The 26,464-nt window shown below is 44.0% G+C and overlaps 1 protein-coding gene and 1 long non-coding RNA gene across 2 annotated transcripts in view; one reads left to right on the forward strand and one right to left on the reverse strand.

Annotated features, from left to right (window-relative positions):
• Nucleotides 1-404: 404 nt before the first annotated feature.
• Nucleotides 405-10,840, reverse strand: AGA (aspartylglucosaminidase). The gene is made up of 9 exons (XM_080659292.1): nucleotides 10,660-10,840; nucleotides 8,442-8,595; nucleotides 7,770-7,882; nucleotides 6,801-6,913; nucleotides 5,175-5,289; nucleotides 4,215-4,290; nucleotides 3,047-3,154; nucleotides 2,259-2,392; nucleotides 405-623 (listed from the first exon to the last, which is right to left on the reverse strand). Exons 1-9 carry the CDS (start codon nucleotides 10,781-10,783, stop codon nucleotides 523-525), a joined length of 1,038 nt encoding a protein of 345 aa, XP_080515418.1. The 5' UTR covers nucleotides 10,784-10,840; the 3' UTR covers nucleotides 405-522.
• A 125-nt stretch (nucleotides 10,841-10,965) lies between these two features.
• The window catches only part of LOC308244680, a 209,958-nt gene continuing 194,459 nt past the window's right edge, over nucleotides 10,966-26,464 (forward strand). Inside the window, exons 1-2 of the long non-coding RNA XR_013960160.1 lie at nucleotides 10,966-11,748; nucleotides 20,792-20,921. This is a non-coding gene — a long non-coding RNA (uncharacterized lncRNA). The remainder of the gene's footprint in view (nucleotides 11,749-20,791; nucleotides 20,922-26,464) is intronic.

A 26,464-nucleotide genomic window follows, 5' to 3' on the forward strand; every position in this document is an offset into this window, starting at 1 on the left:
CTTCCTTTGCCTCGCGGCATCTGCTATAAAATAAAGACACGGCTCGTAGTCCATGGCACTGCTGGGTCCCCATCAGGGAAGCAGCGTCCCACCGAGACCCAGCTTTCATTCTCTTGTCTGTCTTTTCTCATCCTTCACCGCCCCCGCTCGGGGTCACTGAACCTGGCTGAGCTGGTGTGGCACATGAGGCGCCCTGGAGCTGAGTATGCCATGGCCGTGCCGGCTCCCCACAGCTATGGAAGGAAATCCTCAAAGTAACAAGGCCTTAAACCACGGAGTAGAAATCCAAATACCACCTACCATGTAAACATATAAAAGATACACACACGTGCATACTCATTTTCAGCAATACACAAAGCTTAAATGAAACGGAGGGTAACAGTCTCACATGTGAACAGGGAAGGTGCTACTTCAGCGAACCTTTATTGTGGTGCTTTTTTACACACACAACTTGGGACAGGAGGCCCACTTCCGGCCCTGGCTTCTCGCGCCTCCAAATCCAGATGCTGACACAGAAGTGGCTTAGATGCAGTCTACTTTTTCCTCCACGGGCTGCTCCGTGAGCGGATTATAAACCATGAAACTAAACTGAGCAAACGCTGGCAGTTTATTGCAAGCAGCACCTGTGGCCGAGAAAAGAGAAAGTCGCCTGGTTACAGGATGGTCCCGTTTACCATGGGTACACACACCGCCTGCTGTCCTGCTGTCCGACTAGGCCACGCGGAGGGGTGCCGCGTCGTCTGCCTCGGTGCCCAGGATCGGACAGTCCCTGAGGAAGAGACCAGCGGGGGAGCCATCTCTTTGAACCTCAGAATATAGGCTGTTTTTCCCTTTATACAAGTGCTGCCATTGCTGCTATTATTTACTGTTTTCATATCCTTTCCTTAGCAAAAAAAGGTATTTTTCAGGATATCTGAAGATTTTATTCCCCCAGCCACTAGCACGTGCCCATCTTTCACCCAGAACCCTCCCCTCCCCAGCTCCGTTCTTTCCTGCTCTTCTATCCCACAGAAAGCACCGAGTTGTTGGTCAAGAGTCCCAGGGGTGGGCAAACTTTTTGACTCGAGGGCCACAATGGGTTCTTAAACTGGACCGGAGGGCCGGAACAAAAGCATGGATGGAGTGTTTGTGTGAACTAATATAAATTCAAAGTAAAGGAGCGGAGGGGAGAGCAAGAGAACCCTCCGCTCTTTCGCCTCTGTGGGCCGGATAGAACAGCCGAACAGGCCGGATCCGGCCCGCGGGCTGTAGTTTGCCCACGGCTGGTCAAGACACTCTCGCTCTCATCAAGTCCATCTCACTGACATGGCTTCCAGCCGCCCTCCCTGCCTGTGCAGACATGGAGGGTGTTCTCCTCATGCCTTCGCCTTCACTGTAAGGGACTAGATTCATCTGCATTCTGTAATTATCACCTACAGTTTTAAAGTCAGCCATCATTATATAATCATCATTTCCATCCTATTAAATCCAACTCGGAGCCTTTTAAGGTTTACTTTTTAAGAGGAAATCAATGAAACGGACTTATTTTATACATAAAGCCTTTCCCTCCCGTAAGTTATATTGACTTTTGTAACTCGGTACTTAAGAAAAGAGTAAGGAATGCTTCAAACACGTTTTTCAAACATAGAACTGTGGGAAGTAAAAGATCAAAGCCAGTAATAAGCAGTCTCACCTAATAAGTCATATTGATCAGTCAGCTGTGTATCTTCCCCATCGGAAAACGCACTAATGAGAGGCCGCGGCGGCTGATCCTGGAACGCTTTGAAAGCGCGCTGAGCTAGGCTCCGACAGAAATTAGATGAAGCAAAGGACCCGCTCTGGACAGAAATAACTCCGCTAACCTCTGTGGCTTACTAATTAGCAATATGTTTTGTACGTGGCACCCCAAGAAGATCTAAATGACTAGGACATTTAAATAATGAAGGGGAAGAAGCAGGGAAGGTAAGTTACCCATTTCTACTTCTAGTTAATAAAAGCATCGGACTCAATTCGCCATCTCAGCATGGACTGAGCAGGGCATTCAGGACAGAGGGCAGAGGACTCAGCGAGGACCGCATCGCAGCCCCGTCCGCCGCAGCAGGGCCCGGGGTACTGCTAGCGCTGTGAGCCTGACAGATCCTCCCTGGACATTTGCCCAGTGCCTCAACATCCTCCCTGTTTGCGCTGTCCAGGAACAAAATGCACCCGGATGTTCAAAAGGGTATGTTTTCATCAACGTTTCCGAGGTCAGACAAAGACAAACTCCAAATACGACTCACCGTAACTTCCGGTCGTGTTGGCACAGATGACGGCCCCGAAGAACTTCGGAAAATACTTCTGGATTCTAGAAATCACTTTCTGGCAAGCTGTGGTGGGACTTTCTCCGCCTCTCATGTATTCGACGGCCTGGTAGCTGATGGAAACAGAGGCAACACTTGAGAATCAAAAACTAACTCTAAATTTAGTTACTTTAAGAGAGGAATCTGAAACTATAACATTGTCAAGTTTGATACAATAAACGAACAGGCGTGGGCGGCGGCAGCGGAACACACATGCCGACCTTGACACGATGCCTGTCCATGCATGCGAGCGTCAGTCGCGCAGGACTGTTGTGTTGGAGTGACTGTTACTCGGTAGTAACAGCCGGAGGTCATAAAGGACAGAGGTCGCCTTTAAGCAACGGGCCACGATCAATAGAAAAACCCTGGGCCTGTGAGGCCCCTCCAGCTCACGATTATATTCCGGGGGGTGGACACAGCGACTGCATTTCTGACTTTTGTCATCGTTACCACAGCTGCGGGATTCCGCGGCCTTACCTCCTTTACATGGATCCTAAGGACCCTCCTCTGTGAAGTCGAGTGAGAAATACTATTTTAGTTCAAGGGGACCAGGGTTACTTAGTTTGAGTGGTCATGCTGTCAACGAGATCGAGACAGGGCTGCAAGCGGACTCTCTCAGAAGCTTCTGGACACACATTCGGGTTCCGCGGCAGGAATGGTTACGATCCACCTTGACAGACAATTCTCCTCTACGGCTGTCAGACAGTCACAAAGGGGGGAGGTCGCACCTGGGCAGGAAGCGCATCAGTATGTCCCCATCCCCAGTGGCCGCGGCGGCCCCCGCAGTGTCGTCAGCATACGCGCCGGCTCCGGGAATTGGAGAATCGCCGATTCGACTGTGCGAGGACACAGCATAGCAATTTAGGACAGGAAATCGAGTGGAAAAATTATTTTATGAGCTATTTCAATAATAGGTATTTCCACTTAGCAATGGGGTAACTGTTGTAATTTCTTCATCAGAACACAGAGAAAAGGATTTTCGTAAGTTTCAACTTAGATTTCCACAAACCTCCGTTAATTCTATAAGAATCAGATACCAGCTTATTTATCAAGATGGCACAGACTTATAGCGACTATTCCATTATTCCCATCCTTGGTCATCTAATTTCTGGATTACCTCAACAGGTTCAAATTCATTTTCCTCACCTACTATCGAGTTCTGCTTTCTAGCTAATGTGCCAAGACTGTACCAAAGTATTTCTGTCATAAACTTTCAATGCTTTTCTATTACTCTGAAAAAAAAAAAAAATCCAGAAATCCTGCACGGACTTAAGACCCCTGGAAATCTGACTCCTCTTTCTCCCCTGCCCCCGACACACGCAGCTCCCCTTCCAGCCAGCGGGAGCCCCTCACTGAGTGAAGGACTTCGGCCTTGTCAGTGCCTTGACCCGGATGTCCCCTTCCCTTCCGGAGGCTCAGGCTCAGCGCCCAGCATCTCCCGACTGGCCTCCCTGACTACCCAGCCTCATCAGCTCACCCCCCGCCCCCAACGCTCAAGCGCCAACAGGGCCTCCCTTTCCTTTGGCACTCAGCAGATACTGATTTCCTCTCTGTCACAACTGTTTATCTCACCATGAAGGGCGGGCTAGGCCAGTGGTCGGCAAACTCATTAGTCAACAGAGCCAAATATCAACAGGACAACGATTGAAATTTCTTTTGAGAGCCCAATTTTTTAAACGTAAACTTCTAACGCCACTTCTTCAAAATAGACTCGCCCAGGCCGTGGTATTTTGTGGAAGAGCCACACTCAAGGGGCCAAAGAGCCACATGTGGCTGGAGAGCCGCAGTTTGCCAACCACTGGGCTAGGCTTTGCTTTTGCACCTCCAAAGCAGCAAGCACGGACGGGTTTGCACTCAGTGTATACTTGTGAGAGCTGTTCGCTTAGGAACACTGACCCATGTATTTTGAATTTTATACCATTAGTAGATGTACCGGCAGCAGTGTGTCCCGTCTTATGGATTGCAATCATGCCTGGAATTAAAACAACAAAGTCTTTGTAGGTATCACCTATAAAGTTTCCCTCAAATACAACCAAATAATTGAACAGTTGGTGATATAGATTTCCTCTTTCGTGAATTTCAGGTAGAAGAAAACAGGAAATTAGGGAATGCTGCCAATGATACCAACTATAATTTGTGCTTTTTAATGAGCTGGTTTCACAGCACCATTTGGTAGACATTCTTATTCTTCAGTTTCCTCAGTTACTTTTCAAGGCTTTTTCAAAGGTCATTACAGAGAAAGTCACTGACACAGACTAAGAGAATTTTTCAACATCATAGCCTGGAAAGATCACGAGAATGTGGCAAATGTCAAATTATTACAGAGCTAAACAGAAATAAACATTAAAAAGCCACAAGTGAATAGTCATTAGATATTAGGGTCTTGTATAAGATAACTTGCTGAAATGTGTACAGATGCTAAGGAAAAAATGCGCGCGCGTGTGTGTGTGTGTGCGCGCGCGCTGTATGTAGATACATAACTTTAAAGTCTAACTTGCCAGCCCTAACTGGTTTGGCTCAGTGGACAGAGCGTCGGCCTGCGGACTGAAGGGTCCCGGGTTCGATTCCGGTCAAGGGCATGTACCTTGGTTGCGGGCACATACCCAGTGGGGAGTGTGCAGAAGGCAGCTGATCGATGTTTCTCTTTCACCGATGTTTCTATCTCTCTATCCCTCTCCCTTCCTCTCTGTAAAAAATCAATAAAAATATATATTTTTTAAAAAAATAAAGTCTAACTTGCCAGTTAAAACAATCAAAAGCACCTGTGCCACATGAGTAGGGATGAGAAAGAACCACAGAAAGGCAATTAAAAATGGCTTAACTTTAACCACAAAAACTGTGTCAAAGGCAAATTACCGATCGTGTCGTGACCGTAATGAGCTCCTGTCTCTCCATAAGCAGAGCCATCCTGCTTTAAGACACTGGGCGGCTTGTAAGGTCCACAGTATTTTGAAGCATCTGGGATAACATTCTGTAAACAAGATTGAAGTTTTATTTCTTAGAAAGGGTGATTTTTAGAAATTGGCAAGTCGTTACGTACAATCACGAACATTAGCAAGAACTCAGAAAGACAGCTGGTATGGGAAAGATAAGAATTAAAAGCCAAAGATTAACTGAGCCTTCTGTGAACAGATGGATATAATTTTACTGAGTACCTCGTGGTCTCAGACGTACACAATGTGGGGGAAAAATCTACTCAGTCTGGAAAAGATCCCCGGCTTTTCTCTTTATGTGCCTAAAATTCCCAGCATAATGGCAGAAATAAGTGAAGACTCTGTGTTCGATATTAATCCTCAACAGAATCAGGTCTGCAACCTGATCTCTAACTTTCATCATTTGTTCCCTGGGCCAGAGAAGAGTTATCAATTAAAAGCAAACTCCATTTTAAAACCATCTTTTTTTGCAAAGCCAGGTTCAAGTGAACATAGTCTAAATTTTACTGATTCCTTTATGAATCTCAAAGGCTCAAGAAAACAACCCAAATTCACAGTTGGGTGCAACACGTGGATTAGCATCACGGCGAGAAGCGTACTTCTCGTGTCTGATCATGAGTGCGCTCGGGGGCCGCTCTGACCTGCTTTACCCAGCAGCCTCTTCCAAGCACTAACCCGGCACTCCTGGGACCCTCAAAGGTAATTAGGGCTTGGGGAAGAAACAGATGAGTGACGGCCACAGCCCACAGTAAAACCCTGAGTGGCAAAGTCAGACTGACCCAGGCCCTGAGTCCACAGTGGAAAGATCAAGTACCCCACTAGTAACATAGCACATGCAGGGGTCCTCAAACTTTTTAAACGGGGGGCCAGTTCACTGTCCCTCAGACCGTTGGAGGGCCGGACTATAGTTTAAAAAAAAAAACTATGAACAAATTCCTATGCGCACTGCGGGCCCGGGACGAGTCGGCTGCTAAGCAGGACAGGCAGCGGCACCCGGCGGGCCGGATACATGTCCTCGGCGGGCCGCATGTGGCCCGCGGGCCGCAGTTTGAGGACCCCTGGTAGAGCCTCCAGCCCCACAAGGGCAAGATCCTGGGGAACTGCACAGGATACAAGCTAAGGAATAATTTAGACCAATGGTTTCCAAACTGTGATGTTTTAGACTTGGAAACTGTTGTTCTAAGGCAGTGGTCGGCGAACTGCGGCTCGCGAGCCGCAGCCGCGGTTTGCCGCTCTGTTGGCTGATGAGTTTGCCGACCACTGTTCTAAGGAAATAGAAGCAGAGCCGTTCCGATCGAGGCAGGTCCCTCTCCCTGTAATGGAACCTTCCGAGTCTGATAACTATTCAGCTCTCTCCTGAGGACAGGCCTTAGGCACAGCGAGGGGGCTTTGAGGAACACAGCCGGGGGTCAACTTAAATCACCCATCGGTTCTAGAGTGTAACCAGGGTGCTAACCATCGTCTTAGGCAACAGGTAGACACCGGGGAGCAAAAGGGAGGTCACTCCATATTTTGAAAGCATTTACTTTTCACACGTACGTATACACACCCTCCAATAATTCGGCTGGCAATTCCGAGCAAGCCAATCTGAATGAAGCGCTCGAGACGTATCGGTAGACAAATCCTCATTGACAAAGCCCATACTTTCCGCAAACTTGGTGGCTGGAGGTTAGGAAGAAGAGAAAAAAATGCAAGTTCGTTCATGATTGCCTTCTAAATAAAATCTATGTGCGGGAGGTACTGTACTTCAGCCGTCTCTTACACGGGGTACACCACCCCGGAGTACACAGGGGAGCCTTCAGACGTGAACAATTTTAAGGGCATCCGTTTCCCACTCAGCTGCCGAGTGTCCTTCGCAAAAGTGATCTGCTTGAGGCCGCTGGGGTATGTGTTATGACGGTTGTCCTTTCCGCCCCCCGCCTCCTCCCACAACCTCCCTTCTTCTGCTTCCAGAAAAGAAGGCACACCTCCCACTAATGAAGAACCTATTGCTCTAACGGGGGCGCAGTGCTCAGCGTGTGAACGCTTGGAGACACTGGAGGATAAGGGGTGCCCACGACTAACACACTCTTCGCCTGTCAGGTAGTTTCAACAAAACTGGAGACCACCACCTGTCGGGGGAGCCGGGAGCGGATGCTGAAAGTCAGTTTTGACTGTGTGCGTTTCGGTATAAACTGGGAATGCCCCAGCAAAGCTCCTTCTGTTCCCGGCACCGCATGTTAACAATGCTCCCTGGCTCTTAGCCTCTAAAAGGTGTTTCAGGGACAGAACTGGTGCCGAGTCCTCTTTCAGGCCAGCAATTCCCTTCCTACGGACAATACACTCACTGTTTAAAATCCCCTTTTAAAGGTGAAGAAAGTGAGAGTTTAGAAGTAGCGAAATCCAAAGGTAAACAGGGTATTCAGTAAACGAGCTGAAATTTGAACTTCGGTCAGCTTTTATTCCGTTTCACACCGAGCCCTTTCCCCACAGTGAATACACACAGAAGGCTGGATGCTTCCGTCGGGTGAAAACGTACCTGACTCTCCTGCTAGCAGTGTGTGTGTGGTGTGTTCCAGGACTTTCCGTGCCACACCAATAGCATTTTTGATGCGTCTGAGGTCGCCTACTGCTCCTACATTCATGGTAGTGCTGCCAGAGAAAGCAACGCAGTAGGAGTTATCACGGCATTCCTACAGATTCGTAGATTTAAAAAGCACTGCCTTCCTTTAAGCCACCGTACTCTGTAGAATAAACACCAGCTTAACGCAGAAGTCACAGCACATCCATGAAGTTCACCCAAATGCCCACAACTAGACACGTTAAGTCCATTTCCCATAAACGCCTGGTCCCCCAGGGCTCGTTCTAACACGGCTGTGCAAGGGGCTTTAAGGCTTCAGGCCAGGCAAACCACGGCAGCGGTGGATGGCAGGTGGGTGGATGGCTGTTCGCCAGGTCAGAGACAGAACTCTGCAGCTCGGGGCTCTCCTGTGCTCCAGACTACCTTCCTCCATGTGGTATTTCTATCGCTATGACTTCGCTTTCATTGAGAGGAAAACCCCTTGTTTGGAAAGGCCATGCAAAGGGGTTGTGACTGGTGACAAAGCTGATATAACCATCCATCTTGCTCTCAGTGGAAGACTGGTCAACTACGGTGTTAGCTGTGCAGGAAGCCAAGGAGCAGATACATGGGTCCTGGGAGCGTCCTTACCCGTCCATGATCATGGCGTCCAGCGTGGTTTCCCCAAACTCATCGGGACTCCCTCCAAAGCCCACGGTGCCGTCACACTGCTCGCTCTCACACACCGCACAGCCCCTCTCCACGGCGTCCAGGGCGGAACCTCCGGATACCAATGTCCTCCAGGCTGCTCAGCAAATCCCAAAAGAGTTTGTTTCCATATGTTTGTTTCAATCCAAATGCAACAAACCAGAAATGTTTTGGAAATCGTATTTTTAAAATTATTTTTCACATGTATCTCTAAGTTAAATTGAATTTTTAAATTAGTGTATCAAATGCTACAAAGGAATCGGAGTGATATATACACAGTGGTATACACAAAATTATTAATGCAACTACTTACTGTGAACAATTCAAAGATTTTGGCTACTGATGAAAAGAAGGTTTTTACCCCACTTATTAAAACATATTTCTACTGAGTGAGAGAAAAGAAATATCCTCTCCTTCAATTTAAAGTTATAATGGAAGCTGTGAAAAAATTATCTGTACCTTGAAAATTCATTAAATCATAGCCTTAAAAACTGTCTGTATCATTAGATCATTAGTAGGGGAGGGTGGGGGTAAGGAGAGATTGACCGGACTTGTATGCATGCATATAAGTATAACCAATGGACACTTGTTATAATTATTGATAAAGGTATTACATGTGTCCTTATCTCCCCATTGGCCCCCCCCACCCCCGCTCATGCCCTCACCCCTAGTGCAGGGCATGAGTGGGGATGGGGGGGGGACGATCGCGGGATAAGGACACATATGTAATACCTTTATCAATAAAGAAAATAAAAAAAACCTATATATTACTAATACTTTTATTGGGGTAGCACCTACCACAGCAAGTCTCAATAACAATACCCCAAGAGCATAGAATTACAGTGTGGGCTCCACAGGGATTGACTCATTTAATCTTCACCACAGCTTTCCAGGTAAGTACTGAACAATTATTATCCTCATTTTAAATAGGAGAAAACAGACCCAGAGAGGGTAAGTTACTTATTCCAGGTCACACAGATAGAAGGTAGCAAGGCAGGGTTCAAAAGTATCTATTTTGCCTGCAGAGCCCATGCTTTTAGCATTGAAAAGGAAACAAACAAACAAAAAAACCCACAAAAAACAAGTCTTCAGTGGTCCGTTTCTTTACTATGAAAAACACAAGTTCCTTAAAGGGTGGGTGCTGCTTTGGGTGAATAATTTAAGTATTACTACTGGCCATACTGACTTGAAGGTGTATTTTGAGACGCTATAGGCACCATACACAGAACTGTCCCCTGCCTGGGCCACTGCACTTCCTTTTGTCATTATCGCTGTCGATGTGTTTCTCTGGGCCGGTTTCCTCATTTTCTATGAATGTATTCACTGCCTATAACATACAAACCGAGCTCCACCAAATTCTGGAGCCCATTCTGCCACCGGGAAGTCCAATTAGCAACCTCAGAGGGGTCTGAAATTACTCCGGGGGTATTACGTCTTGACATGAATGAAACACACACAATGCAGTAAGAAAAAGACAGGAGAATGGTCTGTACAGAAGACAGGCACCGATAATAAGGGAAGCGCATCAGGGGAGGCTTCCTGGAGGCGGCAACACTTTTGTGGCTCTCAATCCTGGCTGCAAATCAAAATCACTCAGGGAGCTGTAAACACACACACACACACACACACACACACACACACGTGTGCCCTGGTTCTAGCAGTTAAAGGCACCGATATTTTTGACAAACTCCGCAGCGGGTGTTAATATGCAGCTGAGACTGGAACCCTGCACTGCAGGTAGCAAGTGCTCCTCCCTCCCCTACAAGCTGACATGGTGGAAGTGTAAAAAGAATCCTCTTTCTTTGGGCCATCATCAGCCAGCCCTTTGCCAGGCTGGAGTCCAGGGCATTTCTGGGAGAAGGGAGGTTGGGATGGGGAGGCGGAGAGGCGGACGGGAGGCGGCCCGGGAAGAATGCTGTGTCAGGGAGAGGAGCGCAGGGAAGCGGCCAGACCCCGATGGCCCGTCAGCAGCCTGGGGCAGGCTGGCAGGCGCGGGGCCGCCACCGGGAGGAAGCGCAGCGGTGGCACAGAGCGAGGGGTGCCCCAGCGGTGGGCGCGGCTAGAGGGGGAGCCTGCGGGAGGCCTGGCACAGGGCCCCCTCCGGCCCGCGCTCCTGGCAGCGCCCCGCAGCGCAGTCCCCGCCCCGGCCTGCGCCCCGCACCTGCTTCGGTCGCATTCTTAAAGGGCCACGTGTTGAGAACCAGCGGGAGAGGCCGGGAGCTGCGCGCGAGAGCAGCGCCGAGCAGGAGCTGCAGGGAGAGAAGGAGGCGCCACCTCCGCGCCATGGCTGCCAGGACCCCGCCGGCGCTCGCGGATCACGTGACTCTCGGCCCCGCCCACCTGCTTGTTCGCTCCTTCCGGGCGCGGTCGGAGCTTCCGCAGTCTCGCGAGACCCGCTCCTGCCTCACTTACATCTGCCCGCGGGAGGGTCTGGGAGGCCGCCCCGAGCTTCCTGCTGACGCGCGTTGGTGCTGGTTTCGCTCCTCGTTAAAAGCAGATTGAGCTTCACATGGGAACGTTAACGTGAAATTACGCAGCCCTGGGTGGCATGACTCCAGGATCTTCAGTTTGATGTTAACTTTCCCGTTTAGTGAAAAGTGGAGGCGGAAACGTGATTCCTGGCCTTGGGCCTGGGATGGTGGTGGAGGGCACGGGCGCTGTTGCCTGCCAGCAGTTCCGTTTAGCTTTTCCACCCAAACCCCAGCGGCTCTCCTGTTCTCTCCCTAGAAAGGCCTGCCGGACAGGAAAGGAGCGGACTGGAGGCGCAGGGGTTACCCTCCGCTGCCTCCCCGAGCGCCCCTCCGGCCCCGGGGGCAAGCAGCCTCCTGTCCGGGCCCCTGGCCTGGAGGCTGAACCTCTGAGTTGGAAGTAAACGCCTGACTGTGTGCACCTTGGTAAGGAAAAGGGGAAGAGGCTCAGCCAGCAAATCGAGTTCATTGGGGACTAGCAGAGGAACTGCAGTGAAGACTAGGAACCTGGAGAACCACAGGCAGACCGGAAGACCCAGGAGCGCTTTCCTCAGAGGAAAAGAGGGCACGGAGGGAGGTCGTTTGGAACAAAAATTCTCAGGAGGAAGATGGGAGTGACACGTGGCAGCGGCTGCTGATAGGCTGGCACGCCTGAAGTTGCTCACTGCTGATTGGCTGGCACACCTGAAGTTGCTCACTGCTGATTGGCTGGCACACCTGAGGTTGCTCACTGTTGCCGGGCGGAGAGGAAATCTTCCTTTTTTGCTGCTGTACCGTGCAAGGTACCTACCTGCAGGAGTGCTTTCCTCTCCTGTCTTCCTGATTCCGTTCTGAATGAGTTTTCCTTTATTGCCTTTCGCAGATAAAAGGTGGAATGAAGATTTTAAATGTATGATAGGGCTAAACGTTGTGATAGTCCGGTTGTCTGGGCAGGTGGGCAAGCATGAGCCAATCATCCCTTACTGAGGCTCTGGAATGCCTGTCTGTGCTGCCAAGGGAAGACACAAAATCAGTATTGAAGAACATCTATAAATCTACCCAGACTAATAAAATATTAACTTGGTGGGAGTTGAGAGGTTTACAAGACCTCCGGATTATGAGAGTGTGTGCACAATTTAAATAGCATAATGCAGCCTATCCACGGCAGGGAAGTGCTATTAAAAAGTTAGAAGTTTTGTAAATTTCTACCATGGGATTTTGGAGAAACAACTCATTTATGCTGGGTTAATCAGGATAAACTAATGCCAAGTGAAATTGACAAGAGGGGCAAAACAGGATAAGGAATCTAGAAAAACATACTGTACTTTGAATTCATTGTCATTAGCACCTGAACTAAGCCTTAGTATTCTTGACACAACCGCAGGAGCCAGGCAAACAACTGTGCAAAACAGTACATAAAAAGTTAGTCTCGGCGTCCACTGCTCTCTATGTAGCCGCTTCCTGATTCTTAAAGCATTTGCATTTCTTCTGGCTAAAAAGAGCCTGGACTTTGTTGGCCTACTATTGACCTTAACAAATGGCCAGAAATTTCTCTGGGAAAATGGGTTTATTCAGGAACAACAAAGAATTGCTGTTTTGAAGTTCAGGAAAACAAAGGAGAGGAACCCATTTTGGTGGTCTGGGGCAGGGCTCCTGTAAACCCAGAGTCTCTTGGAGGAAAGGGAAAATTGGAGGTATACTGGTTTCTCATTCGCTGAGTTCTGGCAGTCTCCCATTGGCTGGCTGTTCCTGGGCTAGGAGGAATCTTTGCTTCCTGCTGAGTAGTGATGTACCACTTCCTGTGAGAGATCTAAAGTGCATCTCTTCCTCTTGGGGTCAGTAGTGTGTGTTGAGTGACATGTGCATGAGAGTTCTTTCTTGGAGCCTCTGGACTTGGTTTTAAATGAGGTTTCTGATTATTAATTTTTATACTACTAAGTCCACTCTTTGCTCCAAAATTCTGCTCTCCTTACTTGGAATCAAAATTCCTATCAGAGAAGTTTAACTCATCTGCTGGTTAGAAGAAAATAGGTAAATTGTACTAGAGTAGAAATGTTTGAGTAAAGGTCTCAATATGTCAGCTTCCTCAAGGGTATCTATATATATAAAAGCCTAAGCGACCGAATGACCGAATGACCGAACAACCGGTTGCTGTGATGCACACTGACCACCAGGGGCCAGACACTCAACGCAGGATCTGCCCTCTGGTGGTCAGTGCGCTCCCACAGCAGGAGCATGGCTCAGCTGACCGACGGGTGCCAGACGCCGGGCTCACGGCTGGTGAGTGCAGCTTCAGCGGCCCAAGCCTCTCTCGTCTCCGTGGCAGCACTACCAAGAGGCAGCGGCAGGAGCAGTGGGGCCAGGATGAGCGGGACCCAGGCTCGGGCTCCTCCCTGGCCGCCTGCTGCTCTGTGCACCATTACATTCCTTGGGGGATGTCAGACTGCTGATTTGGCCTCGGGGATCGGGCCAACATCCTTCGAGGGGTCCCGGATTACGAGAGGGCGCAGGCCAACCTGAGGGACCCCACTGGTGCACGAATCCGTGTACCGGGCCTCTAGTTTGTATATAAAATAATAAGTCATCTCGAAGGAATCAAACTTTTTTGATGCCTTTTTAGCATCTATTAAAATACCCAGTGGGTCTACTGTGTTTGTCTAAACTTAAAGTCAGCTCTATAGCTGTCTTAAAGATGTTAAATTAGTCTGGGTGTTTGAGTTCCTTATGGGATTAATTGTTCTTTGACTAAAACTGGGAGAGCAGTTTGAGTTTTAGCCCTGGAAGTGGCCTTATGTTATTCTCAGGTTTTCACTTGGGCCTACGTATAATTGGATGCATATGCATAATTTTGAGAGAATTCTAAATGAAAAAGGGAGATCTGTTCATCAATTAGGTAGTAGACCTTTAAAAAAACGGTCCACAGTTTTCCCAGAATTCTCTCCAAACTTGTATTATTTTAAATCATTAATTATACATAACATAGATATGTAACATTGATGAGAAATCAAAAGAATTAGTTATGAATGATTTTTACTTAAGAATGTATTACACACTTTTCTTTAGTAAAATGTTTGTGTTCCTAAATAGAAGTTACTCATCTCTGCCAATACTTCAGGGGCATTCTCAAGGCCTGGATTTTACAATGTAGGCCAAGAACATATTAGCTGTGCTTAACTGGTATAACCTTCATAAGCCACACTTTCCTCATCTATAGAATGGATAAAACAAGTCTTTTTCCTTATCTTATAAAGTTTTGTGAATGAGTTAGGAAATGTGAGAGACTGGTAGAGGACTATGCACATTAAATACACTTCTCTTGTTTAATTGGAATTTGCCAAAGCATCCATCAATTAATGTCAGGGAGTAGGCAGGCCAGAAACACACAAAGCAGCCAGAAGGAATCAAGTTGAGTTTCAGAAATTTCCACGGGAAGAATAAAGAGTTGGCCAGATACCCATAATGCATTTTATTTTTTATTTCTTTTTAAAATATTTATCTTTATTATTGAGGTTATTACAGATGTCCCCCACTTCCTACCATTGTCCCCCTCCACCAAGTTCCTGCCTTCACTACCCTATTGTCTGTGTCCATGGATTATGCATACATGCATATACAGTAAGTTCTTTGGTTATTCTCTGCCTCCCCCTTCCCTATAATGCATTTTAAAGCAAGCAGTTAGAATTTCCTTGACTCTCTTAGATGGGACTTGAAAATAATGTTTTCTGTCTACTTTAAGCTGTCTAAAATTCGGTTTAAATGTTTGTAAGATGGCCCATGGCAGGGATGTGGAATTTCTGAATGTTTCAAAAACAGCATCCTCGCGTCTTACCAAGGAGACAGTCTCAAATGGAAGCTTAAATGATGTTACAAATAGAGCCTTCCTGTGCGGAGTGAGGCAGGGGGGCCGGCTCCCCTCCATTTCCTCTAAACTTCACGGCTTTCAATTTATCAGTCTCAGAAGGATGAAGAGTGGAGTCTGTCCTGATAGCATTTGAAGCTGTGGTTCCACAGAGGATTTAACGCTGTACTTGCAGGGAGTCTAGGTATTTCAAATCCGAGGCTTAAAAAACGAAGCCGTCCCCCCTGGCTTTTGCACTCATGCTGTGAAATCCATTTGAGAAACATGCCCATGTTTTGCTACGTGTTCAAGGCTGTAAGCGTGACTTGGCATTGGAATGATTTTTCCCCCCAAAATTCTCCAGTGATCCTGGGCTATCTAAATACAAGTTATTTATTTGATTGGCATTTTTCTTGTTAGTTTCGAAAACTGTGAGTCCTGATTGTTACTAATGTTAGATCATTGGGGTTCCCTGTTTCTCTTTTAAATAAATTCTTCATTAATTTGGGAACACTTGATGTTACTACCTCATTGTACATTCTGACTGTAATTAAAGTAATTACACAGAAATAAGTGTTATCTTATTGTATTATTCTCTAAATGAGAAAAGAAAGGAGTCTTCCTTTCTAGAATATTTTTTTCTGGTTCATGTCCCTGAAATCATTTGTCAAATCGATAGAAGATTCAAATCACGATTTATTTTATTTTATTTTTTACTTTTTAATCTTTAAGAGTCATCTTGGTGACTTATAGGACCAAGATTGTATATTTGAATATTGGCCTATTAGGTAATTTCAAATAAGTTATGTACAGCATATTTTCAATTTGTAATTTTAATACTGGGTCACTGTTACGGTAAAGTTATTATAAGGAGGATATAGTAGAGCATTTTACATGGTGGAACTTGCTTTTTATGACAGTTGTTTATAGGGTACAATGTCTTTGTGAATGTGATTCATTACAACAGTAAAGGCCTTAGGGCAGTGGACGGCAAACCACGGCTCGCGAGCTACATGCGGCTCTTTGGCCCCTTGAGTGTGGCTCTTCCACAAAATACCACCGCCTGGGCGAGTCTATTTTGAAGAAGTGGCGTTAGAAGAAGTTTAAGTTTAAAAAATTTGGCTCTCAAAAGAAATTTCAATCGTTGTCCTGTTCATATTTGGCTCTGTTGACTAATGAGTTTGCCGACCACTGCCTTAGGGCAACAGAACTAACATCCCGTCTTTCTAACTTTAAAAGTCACTTTGACGTTGTTAACCAGCGTCACAGTAAAAGTTTTCACAGTACAAGCAAACTTCTAAAATAACAATGACTTGCAGCAAGTACTCTCACCATTTAAAATAATTATTGATCATGATTTAAAAGGAAAAATATTCTAATGAACAAATGTATCCCATGTATAACTTTTCAACTAGTCTGTTATTTCCCAGTGGTTCATGTAAAGATTTAAAAGGGAAGATTATTTTACATTGACTTAGTATTCTTTTTTCTCGCATTTTTTAGAAACATGTATGTGTTCTTCAACAATTTCTACAAGTACTCTAGCCCTTATTGAAGATCACCTATCTCTTAACATTTCTCTTTGGTGAAAAATCTCAACATTGTACACATTGTTTTGTAAACTGCTTTTTAAAAAGATGTCTTTAACCTCTTTGCATGTCACTAATATTTGTTAGATTATTTTAAACACCTTTTAATTGTGAAATATAACGTAAATACAGAAAAAGACAGGAAACACAAATATACACCTTAAAGAATTTTGCATGCAATGAACGCCCAGGTAATCATCACCGTTCATGTCAACAAATGGAATATGTTGGGCACTGCAGAAAGCCCCTACCCGCTCATGTGGCATCATTTTTAATGGGAGTATAACATTCATTTAGGAATGAACAGAAGTTATTGTTTTCTACTGTGTTTTAAATTTTAGGTCTTTGTATGTAAATTTGTTTTCAGAATTAACCTGTCAGGTATTCCACGGCATTTATAATGAAGGTCGTTTAGGAATTCAGGACTCTTAAATTGCTCAGGTGTTACTAACATTGAGGTTTCTGAAGAGTCAGGGCAGACTTAGAGCTTGGGCAGGTCTCCAGATTCTGGACAAATTCAGAGACAGGGGCATGGTATCACTTGAGCTCTCATTCTGAGGGAGGGGTTTTTCAACCCTCCTGCCATCTTTATCGTTTTCTCCTTGGTACAGAATTGAGTAGCCGGTACATGACTAGCTTTCACTCTCATCTTGAAACCTGGATGGCACTCACTAGCTGCAGTGTCCTAACCACCAGATTGCTCTTACAGAAAAGGCTTAGGTCGGACATCTTTACACTCTTTGAATTTCATAGGTTTAGGGTTATGATGACTGTGGTTCTCAAATTTTGTATCAGCTTTCCTAGTAAGTGAGTGCTTTCTGTATGGAATGGAAGAAAACTTAGTGGTGGTTTAAAGCAAAAGGGTTCTACATTTTTGCCCAAAACAAGAGGTAGAAAGCTGTTGGCATTCAGAACTGACCTGTTGCCTTACGGCCACATGATTGTTCCTCCAGGTGTATATCCACGTTCAAGCCACGGGGGATCAGTCACACCTCTTCCTTTGTAACAGGGACACAGAAGCATTCCCAGACCCTCCCAGAAGAATACGACTTCATTCTCACTGGTCGGAATGATGTCACTTGGCCTTTTCAGTAAGGCCTACAACACAAATTTTTTTTCTCCTCCCCCCCTTTTTTTTGAAGAAATGGTCTGGATGTCACTTCTGGGTGAATGTAGTACATAGTAGGAATAACACATACAGAAAGCGGTCAGATACTGGGGAACCTTGAAAATTCAAGACGTTTGTAAATTTCTAGAAAGTTTTTGAAGGACTTTGAACTTCATTAGAGTGTAAATTTGGAGTTTGAGCCAGTTTTATTTATATCTCAAGGATCAAGAAGTCTTATTCAACATCAGAATTTTGACTATGGTACTTAGTGGGAGATTGAAAGGAAAAGAGCAATTCTCTCTCGGGAATAAAAAGATGGTTATTTGGAGGATAAGAGATTAAAGGAAAATGGGGGACTTAATGCCTGATAACCTTGATCTTCTAGGAGTAGTAAAAATCGTATGCCAAGATTACAGCATAATTGAAATGGAATTGGTGACTAGAAATTGGTGAGGGATTTTAGAAGATTCATCTTGGGAAGTCTCATAAAGATGGGCAATTGGTGAACAATAAAGATGGAGGAGCTTCTGATCCGTTTGAAGTCAAATAGCCTGGTATTGCTGAAGCCTAATTAATCACAATCTTTTGCCTTTTTCTAATATCATCATAAAGCACCCCAAGTTATAATGTAAAAACTGAGAATTAATTATCTGCTGCTTGGAAGGGAGTCTACTTGGTTGATGGTAAATTTATCAGTTTTGTGATAGTGGCAAAGTCCAGACTGGGGTGGGTGTGTGTGTGTGTGTGTTTAATGGAGAATGGAGAGTTCAGCTGAGTGGAAGGAAGGGTTTGAGTGGCTGGAAATTCTAGAGAAGGCAGAGTGCCCATTTTAGTGCATGTCAAGGGCAAAGGCTAGAACGTTGGGAAATAAGAGGCCCTAATAAACAAGAAATCCTTTCACATACGCTGACTGTTACATTTTGGCTTCAAAGGCACACTCAATCTTCAAATTAAGGAGGGACAAATTTACAGTCTGGGATGTCCTTAGCCTTAGAAACTCCAACAATTGTTGCCTTTCTTTTTCTTTATTTCTTTGCCTCTTTTTTCTTTCCTCTCTCCCCCCCCCTTCTCTCATTTCCCATTTTCTTCTTTTCAAAATTATTAATTGGTTGCTTGTATCATGTTTTTATGTGGTATCGGTACAGTGGTGAACACAACAGACACATTCCTACTCTGATGGAACTTACATAAACCACTAAACATATATAATATGTTAACAAGTAGTAGAAGCCAGAGAGGAACATAAAACAGTGTATGGGATTGCTCGGATGGGGTGCTCATAGTGAAGGTGATGAGAAAGGGTGAGATTCTAGATTGGTTTGGAAGGAAGAACTATAGGCTTGCTAATGGTTTGGGTGTGATGGAAATACTATTTCTCAAGACAATGAATTCAACAAAGGTAACATCTAAGTAGAAGACAAGTCAGAAAATGATGTGACATCTGTATTGCTCTGAGCGGCCTCAGGAGGATGTTCACAGGAGTGCTGGCTGCTGTGGAGAGATTGGCTCGGTGACAGTAGAGTCCCTCTCCCGCGGCTCTTTGTGGCTTCCTCCAAAGAGGAGAGTCGGGTCCCTGGCCGCCCAGACACTAATGTTTAGGTCACTGAAGGGAGAGAACAGGCGCTGAGAATCGTTAGGGAGAGATCCTTTGCCTAACTCCTTATGTTCCCGTTCACCTTGAGAGTATTCCTTGAACCTTTGGACTCTCTACTCCTTCACTCTGAGTGACTTATTTGACTGATACATTTGGGAAGACTGAATGCCGCATGCCGACCTTTGCCCGTTCTCCGGGACCCCTCTCCTTGCCCCTGCTTTGTCATGCCTGCCTAGGTAGGCTGGCATTTGGGGTTTACTGCCAGGAAGCCCTTTGACTCTCACCGGGAGGCATACCCTCTGACTTGGTCTTCATTAGTCACCGTGAGGTATACACTCTGACTTCGTCTTCATTAATCATGAAAGTGATGTTCAGGCCTCCGTCGGCCACTCCTGGATTTTATGTTCTAGCTTTCTCAGAGCCCTGGGGAGGGAGAGGAGTGCGAGTGGCTGAGTCCCTCAGAGAAACAAACAGAACAATAGTCGCACCACCCTCTTCTGTATCAGAGCAGTTGACAGGACACAGTCAAACAACCTCATCTATGGCTCCCATTCTTCAGGGGAGGAACTGAAGTTCATAGAAGTTAAATGACATGACTGAACTCAGGTATGAAAGTAGCAGTGAACTATAAACCCAAGTTTCCTTACCACTGAACATGCTTTTTCTTATATCTACAACTACTTTGGATAGATATTAAGGGTAACTTTTCCTTGAGCCACTGGGTAGTGTATACATTCATAAAAGTTTGAACAGCAGCATAGGGACTATGTCAGGTTTTTTATTGTCTGAAATGGATTCAAATGCCTTTTCCTTGACAGTTGCCCTTCATGGAGTTTTTTTAAATTTTATTTTTTATTTTTCAAGTGCTGAATTTTGGCATTAAAGTTATGTTTCTTATTCTGGTGATATTTGTTGCTCAGCTAGGAAATGAAGAACATTCCCAAATTGTTGAAGAGTTTCTATAGCAGCTGCTTTCTACCAAGTACCTTTTAATTCCTCCGTCTTGGCAGAATGCATTATCTATTAATTATGGAAAATGTTAAAAGTCTCTCGCTTCACAATGGAAGCTCTGTTGTGCGTATTTTTATGTGAGGAAATTCTAACATGGTGAGTACCCCGGGGAGTCCTTATGGACAGAGAGTGGCACCATATAAATGGCACTGGAATGCTTCCACATGGCAGAAAACTCAGCGAGCAGCCATGGCCCAGCCACACGAGTAGAGGGACTGGGAATCAGTCACCGAGGCTGTGTGTGTACCATTAAGAGCAAGTGTGCAATCTATTTTTCAAGACCTGTGCTACCCAGGCACATTTTTCTACATTACATAATGTTATCATTTAAATATTGTCATTTAAATGTGAACACCAGCTGTGCATATCAGGACCCAGCTGTTGGGTTGAGGTACAGATAAGCCATCTGGTGCTTGGTTCTGGGTAGTTAAATTCCAGCCGGGGATTTAACTTCATATCCAGCTGTGATAAAGTAAATTGAAGGCTGCATATTATTCCTCAGAAATCACTCCTTGGAGATAGGCCTCGGGAATAAATTTTAAGTAGAGGTGCCATTGGTTGGTTCTACACTTTCAATTAGAGCATTTGCCAGAATAAAACCAAACAAAAATGTATTTCATCATTTCATTTTTTTTTTGCAGGATATAGAACAAAATAGTTAAAGAGAATGAAGCTTTTTAATCTTCTTCACATTATTTGTTTACAGGGACAATCTGCAGTCTAACAGCCTGGCTTCACTCATCTCTCCGAACAATGACAAGAAAAACCAGGTCATTGGAAAGGCTGAGACCACAACGTGGTGACCAGCCTGGTTTCCAGAATCATCCCGTCTGGAGGTATGTGAAACAGGAGGAAGCAGGCAGGTGTTCACAGCATCCCTGCTGTGCTCAGCACACCGCTTTCTTAGTCCCAGATGTTTTCAAAGGAGGGACCTTAAAATCCTGCCTTGACCCCTCTCACATGTGGTTACTCATGGAATCCTGAAGAAGGAAAGGAACTCAAAATATTAAACTAACCCACTGTCTTCAGGCATTCCTGTGTATAAGTAAATGTATGGAACCAGAGAATTAACCTTTATTACTTTTTAAAGGAGCAGATTTTTACTATAACTTATTGCAATATTTTCCTCAGAGAATGCTCTGTACATAATTTTATCTAAAGCAGTTAACTCGAGGATATATTAATTACTGTGCAGAATGGAGTTATATTAATAGATGTTACCTGTCAACTAATTTAGCCAATATCGAGATAAAATAGTTTTATCTTTCTAACAGATTTACTTAATTCTATCTTGTGGCTTCTGATTGGAAAAACTAACCTTTACCTCTAGATGGAACTTTCTTATGGGAGTTGCAATTGCTAATTTAAACACACACAAAAAATGAATGTGGTGTGTGTAGGTAAACTACTCAGTAAAGACACTTTATTTTCTTTTCAAAATGTGTTTAGAGAAAATGTATGGGGAGTGAGTAACCATTATTCTTCTTCTTATTATTATTATATTATTATTATTTTGAACACATTCTTTCAAATTCCTTTTTTTTGAGGAAGAAAATGTATGGGGAGTGAGTAACCATTATTATTATTCTTCTTCTTATTATATTATTATTATTTTGAACACATTCTTCCAAATTCCTTTTTTTGAGAAAGACAGGAATTAGCTTATGCAGAGACAGTGCCAATAATCCTAGGCTCTTATTCACTCTGAGCTCTGGCCAGACTAGTCTCCTAGACATGCGATTAGTTAACATTATGCCCAATAAATTAAAGGAACGGGTGTGAAAGGTCTGTGATCCTAGCCGGGACCCTGTTTAGTGTCATGCCATGGATATGATATATTAATGATTTTGTTAGATTGAAAAAAAATGCTTGTAGAGTATTAGGAGGGAGAGAAGACTTCTGGCTAGTGACAGAGAAGAGGAAGAGAACGGAGGGAGAATTATCTGATACAGGCCTAGAAAGATGGGTGGGGTTTTAAGCAAAGAAAAACCATTTTTTCCCTTTTATCCAAAGCTTATCTTGTGTTTTTTTTTTCATCCCTCAATTTAATAAATGAAACAGTGTTTTTGCGGTGGAAAGCATGTAGACCAGAGGTGGGGAATGTCTGGCCCATGGGCTGTATAAGGCCCACAAAATCATTTGGTCTGGCCCTGCCAAGGCATTAGGGGTGAGTTAATTAAATGTTTGACCAAAGATAGCAGGCTAATTTTTAAGTTGACAATTTTGTATGGCCTGCAAATGATGTTATAAATATCCAGCGGTCCTTGGCAGAGAAAAGGTACCCTACCCCTGATGTAGACTTGGGAGCCATCCGACTAAACACTGTCAGTAAGTAGCTGGATGACCTTGGAAAATCGGTCTCCGGGCCTCTGTAAATCATCATGACATCCGCCTAACTGGGGTGAGAGGATCAGATGCTGACACATGCATGAAGCACCTGAGTCCTGGGTAACAATTCACTGAATGCTACTTCCTTTCCTTTCTCCCTGAGACCAGGGCTTGAATGTAGCTGTTCCTTAAGGTGTATTGGGGATCTGGATGAAATTTCCTTTAGGAACCAGATTCTAGAAATAAATACTTTATCATAATAGTCCGCTTTCTTTTGGAAGGATCAGCAAGTGCAAGCGTTTATTGGTGTTGATAACCCAAATTTGTAGGATCATAAAATATAGCAAAATAACTGGTGATGTACAGAGTCTAACAGAGAAATCTGTTCGATTTACAGGATTTTTTAAGCCTTTAAATTCTATGGAGAGCTATTTTAAAAGGAAGTACTTCTGCAGAGCTAACATAGAAGATTCTGCAAGTGGCTGCATTTAGAGGAATATATCATGTTTTTCTCCCAATTGACCCCTTAAGAATTAGGTCACTGGGTATACTCTGTTTTCCCTAATTAGGCTTTGATAACATCTAATTGGACAATTAACTTTCTTTCTTAGATCTTATTATGCAAAAGTTTACCCCAACTGAAGAAGAATGAGACACTCTAAGTGTAGGGAATGGGAAAGGGCAAAGAATAGCTATTCTCAGCTGTTGTAGGCTGTTCTTCATAAAAAAATTGAATTTATAGGGGTGACATTGGTTCTCCAAACCATATAGGTTTCAAGTGTACAACTCAATAAAACATCATCTGCGCACTGTGCTGTGTGTCCATCACCCCAAGTAAAGTCTCTTTCCATCCCTGTCCCCCCCCCCCCCCCCCCTTTGCCTACCTTCACCTATCCTCCTCCCCTTTCCCGCTGGCTATCACCACACTGTTGTCTGTGTCTATGTGTTATGTTTATATGTGTGTTTTTTTTTTCGGTTAATTTCTTCACCTTCTTTCATCCAGTCCCCCAAGCCGTCTCCCCTCTGACAGCTGTCAGTCTGTTCCATGTATCCATGTGTAGGCTATTCTTGAAGTGTAGAATTCAAAGATGGCTGCATAAAAATGTTGAGTTGACATGGAGAAGAATTTGCAACCTTGGTACTGTTGGTGTTGGCTTGGAGACAGAAAAATATTCATTATAAATGGTGAGAAAGTCAAAACACAGGTCTATAAAAAGTCTGATTTTGACTTTTGCTAAGGTACAGCCCTTTCTAATTATTCTATCCAGTCATATGCCTGAAATAAGTTTGAAATCACAAATAGGAAACATTTATAGTGAATGAAAATCATCCTGGATTAGCCTTAACTAACAATATTCTAGGAGAGCAAATGATTTTATCTGAACAAGTTACTCGTTAATGATGTCTACACAGCACAACTGAGCTTAAGCAGTAATAAGTTATCTCAGAAAGAAAATTGTGGTTGGATTGACTTTTGATTTGGTTGTTACTCTAAGTAATTCAAATCCATTTCTCCTCAGTCTGATTTCTTTCAACAATGGTATGCACCTAGCTTATTTTGTACTGTTTGACCTGGCTTCTCTATCAAGCATCTTCGTATAACTGAACTATCTTTTTTATTTAAATCTGGCATATTTAACAATTTGGAGGAGGATATGGGTGCATCATTATTGTTTTTTAAGTCATTTCATTTCGGAAACTATAGCGAGGCCATTATACTTGCGTAAATGCTTTCCACTGGTTTGCATTTCATTTTGCCGGCGTTATTTCCTGGGACACTCTTCTGATGTTTATAATCGATTGAGAGTGGTATCCTTAGGGTTCATTTCCTGCTACGTTGCGCGTTTACTCTGGTGCCTGCTCTGTCTGCTTCCTCCCCTTCTTGGACCTGGCACTCCTGAGTTATCTCCATTCCTCCTGTCACATTGTGTCCTGCTTCTGAGTAGCAGGCAGACTTGAAAATTCTTTGGTGGCACTAATTTGTGGTACTACATGTACAGTTAGTCCCACATTTTCACCTTACTAAAAATATTCCATTAAAGTTAACCATCAGAGTATGTTTGAAATGAGACTTTATACAATTTTATTCCTATGCCCTTTGACCTTTGACCTTTCCTAACAACTGGACATTTCTTTTTTTTTTTTTTTTTTTAATATATTTTATTGATATTTTACAGAGAGGAAGGGAGAGGGATAGAGAGCTAGAAACATCGATGAGAGAGAAACATCGATCAGCTGCCTCCTGCACACCTCCCACTGGGGATGTGCCCGCAACCAAGGTACATGCCCTTGACCGGAATCGAACCCGGGACCCTTCAGTCCACAAGCCGACGCTCTATCCACTGAGCCAAACCGGTTTCGGCGACATTTCTTATATTACCTTTTAGCCTACTGTTTCCTCTGCATGTCTTTCCTCTCCTAGTAGTCACAGATACTAAATCCGATTTCTCTTATTTTCCAAAAGCTGGGGTTGAACAGTCTATGAACTAAGAGTAGTATTTGCATTTCTAAATAGATGTTTTGCATTTCTAAATAGATGTTTTGAAATACGTAAAGATTATGTGAAATAAAAATGTCAGTGTCTGAAAGCAAGTTTTATTGGAAAGCATCTACACTCATCATTTTATATATTGTCTGTGGCTACCACGGAGGAGCTGAGTATTTGTGACCCAGACTGTATACCTCACAAAGCCTAAATATCGATTATCCAGTCCTGTACAGAAACATTTACAGGCCCCTTACCTGAAGGCTTAGACCAGCCGTGGGCAAACTATGGCCCGCGGGCCGGATCCGGCTGTTCTATCCGGTTCTCTTGCTCTCCCCTCCGCTCCTTTACTTTGAATTTATATTAGTTCACACAAACACTCCATCCATGCTTTTGTTCCGGCCCTCCGGTCCAGTTTAAGAACCCATTGTGGCCCTCGAGTCAAAAAGTTTGCCCACCCCTGTTAGACTATGTTTTGCATAGTCGTTGGAAGCCTCCATAAAGACCTCAGAAATGAATAGGTAAATGTATATTAAATGGGCATTATTATTCATGAATTTAAGCATTTATGGATAATTTAGGCAATATAGACAATGTGAAATTAGATGTTTTCATTGGCATGAAACCGAGAGCTCAAATCAGATTCGCTGTTGCTTCATTATTCCTGGGTCAAGGTTGGTAGTCCAGCCTTTTAGATTCTGGAAAAGATTAAGAAGACAGATCAATTTGAAGAACAATAAGAATTTCTTGCTTGGAAATGAAATTAAAAATTTTAAAATTAATTGAGAAAGCTCAGACGCCAATTTCAAGAATAAACCAATGAAAAGAAACAGGATTTCATTTAGATAAGGTGATCTCTCAGGGTTTGGCAAATAAATAATTCTGATTTTTAAAAAAGCAGACATTTTAATCTAAAACTCACTTCCTTATCTGTGGATTAAAAAAGGAGTGTGCATAGAATAAAACCTTGTACATGTGTGTGTGTGTGGCGGGGGTGGGGGGATGAGTTGGACAAGAAAACTTAAAAACGACCCTAATTAGGAGGTGGATGGGATGAATGTTCCTTACTCTAACAACCTTTGACTCCCAAGGAGGGATGGCAGGAACTGAAAGAAAAGTAGAAGCCGTTTCTGAGGCCTGCTGCTGACCCACTTGCTTATGATGAGAAAAAGGAACTTGCTTTCTTTTTATTTTCATAGGTTGGGCAGCCGTTTCTGGTATTCAGAGAGTTTTAACACAACTTTGGATGTCTCATACTGATTTTAAATACAAAATACCACTTTCTCTGCTTATAATAAATTCACAAAAGATGTAATTTTTCCTGAAAAAAAAATCACAATTTTTAATTAATGGCATTTAATTAGAAATATATACAAAAATGCAAACTTCCCCTTAATTGCAGAACACAAGGTTACTTAGTGGGTATGTATTTAGTGCCTACTGCTGATGAGAGAATATTACCCCTCTTCTTACCCCTGCTTAATATAATCAGCTTGAAAATAATGATCCAAATAAATATAATAAGTAATGCATGCTGCAGGTGTGGTCCCCAAATGCTACACAAGT

Source organism: Plecotus auritus, assembly GCF_963455305.1.
Source record: "Plecotus auritus genome assembly, chromosome: 3".
Classification (NCBI taxonomy): domain Eukaryota; kingdom Metazoa; phylum Chordata; class Mammalia; order Chiroptera; family Vespertilionidae; genus Plecotus; species Plecotus auritus.